At 43.6% G+C, this 4,247-nt stretch overlaps 1 protein-coding gene across 1 annotated transcript; it reads left to right on the top strand.

Moving 5' to 3' along the window:
* The first annotated feature begins 182 nt into the window (after nt 1–182).
* Nucleotides 183–4,126, top strand: LOC103777630 (oligosaccharyltransferase complex subunit ostc). Its single transcript, XM_008945189.1, has 3 exons — nt 183–298; nt 2,551–2,748; nt 4,108–4,126. The coding sequence occupies exons 1-3, from the start codon at nt 183–185 to the stop codon at nt 4,124–4,126; spliced, it is 333 nt and encodes a 110-aa protein (XP_008943437.1).
* The last annotated feature ends 121 nt before the right edge of the window (nt 4,127–4,247 follow it).

The following is a 4,247-nucleotide window of genomic DNA, read 5'->3' as shown; positions in this document are numbered from 1 at the left end:
TGCGAGCTGACTCTTCCCCTGCGCGGCGGGCTGCTGGGCCCGGCCCCAGGTAGCGGAGTCGCCGCCGCCTCCCCTGCCCTCCCCCCTCGTCCCCGGCTCTTGTCCGACTGCAGACCGCCCCTAGAACACACACCCCGGCCCTGCGGTGCGCGGGTGGCCCTCGCTGCCGTGAGGCAGAGGTGATGCTTGCTTTCCTCCACGCAGGGATTATCTACGACGTGATTGTGGAACCTCCCAGCGTGGGGTCGATGACAGACGAACACGGGCATCAGAGGCCAGTGGCGTTCTTGGCATACAGGTAAGAGGGTAGGAGAGGCCTCTGTCCCCACAAGAGAGGTGCTGCAAATGCCTAACTGCAAGTGAATAAAACCACCTCACAGAGTTGTGCATCTACTTCTCTTTGAGCTCTGAGCAAGGCAGGGTCTGTTCTGTATAAGCCCTTTGTTTCCAAATGTTTTAGTCCCTCCTGTCCCTCCTTTCCTCCTGTTTTTAAATTGAAGTCAGTGGGAATAGAAGAACTCAGTGCTAAAGCTTTTAAAAATGAAAAGCTGGTAAGAAAAAAAAATTTGAGCTGGTGGTACTTGTTTTTATTCCAAACCCTTGATATTAAAGTTGAGATTTATAGTGGATGCAGACATACTCGATCATATTTCATAATGGCAAATGTAATGTCTATGAAACTATTGGTTCTGGCCTTTTAAACTCTGGTGTAACTGGGACCTTTTTGTCTGAGGGTGGGGAACATAGTTACAAATGTGAAATAAGAGTGTCTTCTTTGCGCCTTATGCTTCTCATAATGAAAATAAGCTAGAGACTGCTTAGTAACAAATTGGTCCAAAGGGGGTTAAATCTACATTTGTAACTGTGGTTTTTGTGTGTCGAAACCGGCTCCAAGAAACATATTAGTTCTTGTTAAAAACCAGAAAAGTTCTTTACATCTCTGAGGTCTGTGATATGCCTCCTGTACGTATTTTGGCTTACAGTAGGCGTAGTATGTTTCAGACTGCCTTGGATTGTTGCAATGTAGATGAATTGAGCTACTGCAGGGAGCTGATAGGCTGGAAAGCTGCCTGGTGGAAAGGCGGGGGGGAAGGTGGGGAGGTGTTGATCAGCAGCCACTTGAACATGAACCAAGAAGGCCAACAGCATCCTGGCTTGTATCAGAAACAATGTGGCCAGCAGGACTAGGGAAGTGATTGTGAGTGTACTCAGCACTGGTGAGGCTGCATCTCCAATACTGGGTTCAGTTTTTCCTCACTACAGGAAGGACACTGAGGTGCTGGATCATGTTCAGAGAAGGGCGATGAAGCTGGTGAAGGGTTTAGAGAACAAGTCTCATGAGGAGCAGCTGAGGGAGCTGGGGTTTAGCCATGAGAAAAGGTGGCTCAGGGGAGACCTGATCACTCTACAACTTCCTGAAAGGAGGTTGTAGTAAGGTGGGGGTCAGTGTGTTCTCCTAAGTAACAAGTGATAGGACAAGAGGAGATGGCCTCAAGTTGTGCCAGGGGAGGTTTAGGTTGGGTGTTAGGAAAAATTTCTTCCCTGAAAGGGTTGTCAAGTTCTGGAACAGGCTGCTTGGGGAGGTGGTGGAGTCACCTTCCCTGAAGGTATTTGAAAGATGTGTAGATGTGGCGCTTAGGGACATAGTTAGTGGTGGACCTGGCAGTGCTGGGTGGATGGTTGGACTCAATGATCTTAAAGGTCTTTTCCCAACAAAACGTCTGTGATTCTGAGGCTTTAGAACAAGTCAGTGAAAACAACATTAAAGAAGGTGAAATTGTTTGTTTACAAGATATGAGACAACAATGATAATTTCTGTGTTGGCATCCGCAGTAGTTTCATCGGTACTAATTTTTATGAGGTTTTTAATTACAGTGACAGTAGATGGGTTGAGTGGCTGTGGGAAGCAGGAGACTCATGAGCCAGGTGCAATGTTCTTTCAGCACCTTGGCTTCTGCTGTCTCCATCTGAGCGTTGTAAGGAGGGAGGGTGGCTGTGCAGACTGACAGCTGGCAGCGAGCCAGCAGCAGAACATGCTGGAGACAAGGGGGGCCTCTGCTGTGTGCTGGAACCCGCAGCTGTGCAGTGACATAGTGCTTTGGGGGGGATCTGCACCTGGTGAGGGTTCAGGCACTGCTCTCTGAACATTGGGGTGGCAGTAAGACTTGGAAACCTCAATGGCCCAGAGGCCTTGAACCACCTGTGAAATTAGGTGCTACTTTGGACTAAATATTTCAGAAAATTGATGAGCTTATGCAGTGGCCGTTAGTATACACTGTTACATACAACTGTACACACCGTGCTTGACTGGTCACCTTGCACGCTATCAGTCTTGGAGAGAAATTACTGATTAAAGCCTTGATGTAATTTCATAACATCAGTTTCCATACCTTCTACTTGTTAGAAAGTCAGCCATCAAAGTTAATCATCCTATGCATTTGTGCAATTAATATGGGCTGAGTAGATGGGATTTGAAATGTAAATAGTTTGTTTAAAACTAATCTTTTTCTGGCTCTCTTCTTCCCCCTCCCTGTTTTTTATTTTCTTTAGGGTAAATGGGCAATATATCATGGAAGGGCTCGCATCCAGTTTCCTCTTCACAATGGGTGGCCTAGGATTCATAATTCTGGATCGATCCAATGCACCAAATATCCCCAAGCTGAATAGGTTTCTTTTACTCTTTATTGGATTTGTCAGCGTGCTCTTGAGCTTCTTCATGGCCAGAGTTTTCATGAGGATGAAATTACCGTAAGTGGTTTAATACTCTTTCAGCTTTTCTTGTCCTTTGTGGCTCACGTGTGCCTGTGTTAAATTTAAGAGGAACAGAAGATGCAATGAGGTATGCTGAAGATCTGCAGCTTAGTCATAAGTTGCTTTTTTCAACACATTTTTGGGAGCAAGCTACTTTGAATGCTTTTGGGGTCAGCTAAAAAGAAATTGTAGAATTTTGCTGTGGTTAAAAAACAGTGACAGTTCCTGGTATGTCAGAAGACACGATTAGTGAGTCTGACTTACAATGAGTTTTAAGGTAGACTGAGTGAGGATGTACTGGTCAGGTAAAAGTAATTATGAGGCAGGGCTTTGGGAAATAAGCACGTGTCAAAGAACTTGAAGAAGGGCAAATGCATTCTTTATAGTGACCATGCACATGAGAGATCAGAACTAGAAGTGATGGCAGCAGTAACAAGTGTTCAGAAACATCCAAAGCAGTCTTAAAGTAACGATGATGTCTCAGTATTGTTGTTGCTAGAAAACTGAATGTAACATTGAATCATACAATATATGTGATGGTTTCATTACATCTATATTCACAGGTCAAAAAGTAGGAAAGATCTCAAGCTTTCAGACTATACAAAATCCAAATGCAGGATTTTAAATTACACACACCCACACCCTTTATTTCACAGTCCATCTATTTCATTTAGAATAGCTGAAACATGATATTTGGAGGTACTGGTAATTCATTTTTGGAGTAGCTTAATGGGGTGTTGAATTAATGATAATCATTCCCCCTTTCTTAAATCTTGTTTTTAAACTCTGCAATGTTGTTAAAAATTGTTGTTTCACAACACAGAAGTGATGGGTTCCCTGGCAGCAGGTAGCTGGATGGGGATCTGCTCTGTATTTTCTTGCTTCATCAATGCTGTGTATTTTCTTTTTTCAGTGAGTACACGTGTCTTTAAAGTTCTCTTTCTTAAACTCATTAAAGAAATTACTTCAGAGAAATGGAGGAGCAAAAGAGACCAGGGTTGTTTTGAGGGCCAGAAAATGTTGGATTCTTAACACTGGTAGTTTGTGCAAAGGGTACAAATAAAGAACCTTTCATAGGGTGTAACCTTCAGAAATTCCAGACAATTACTTAAGCTGGATTGAGGACAGAGCAATCCATTTTCAGTGTTCGTTAAGAAAATCAGCTGAGGAAGGGGCATGTAGTTAAGCTGGCCAGTTTGTACATTGGACAGGGTTTGTTGTTTTAAGTAGCCTTGGTCAGCTGAGTTTCTGGCAGTCTGAAGTTTTTGTTTAAAGATTGTATTATCTCTTTGATTTTTGAGGAGTGCTGCCTGAGTTTGCTAGCTTTTTTTTTTTCTAATTTTTTTTTTTCTGTAGGGGCTACTTGATGGGTTAATAAATCTTGTGATGTATGAAAGCCTGAGCTGAATTTACTCCTCTTCATGAAATCTCTTAAGAAGAAGCAGCAAGGAACAAATTCCGCAGTCACCGTCAACAGGAAAGAGACCTGGTCCCAA

This window comes from Merops nubicus, unplaced genomic scaffold, assembly GCF_000691845.1.
Source record: "Merops nubicus isolate BGI_N331 unplaced genomic scaffold, ASM69184v1 scaffold15328, whole genome shotgun sequence".
Taxonomy (NCBI): Eukaryota; Metazoa; Chordata; class Aves; order Coraciiformes; family Meropidae; genus Merops; species Merops nubicus.
The sequence above is the reverse complement of the archived record's forward strand: the minus strand, read 5'-3'. Positions and strand labels throughout refer to the sequence as shown.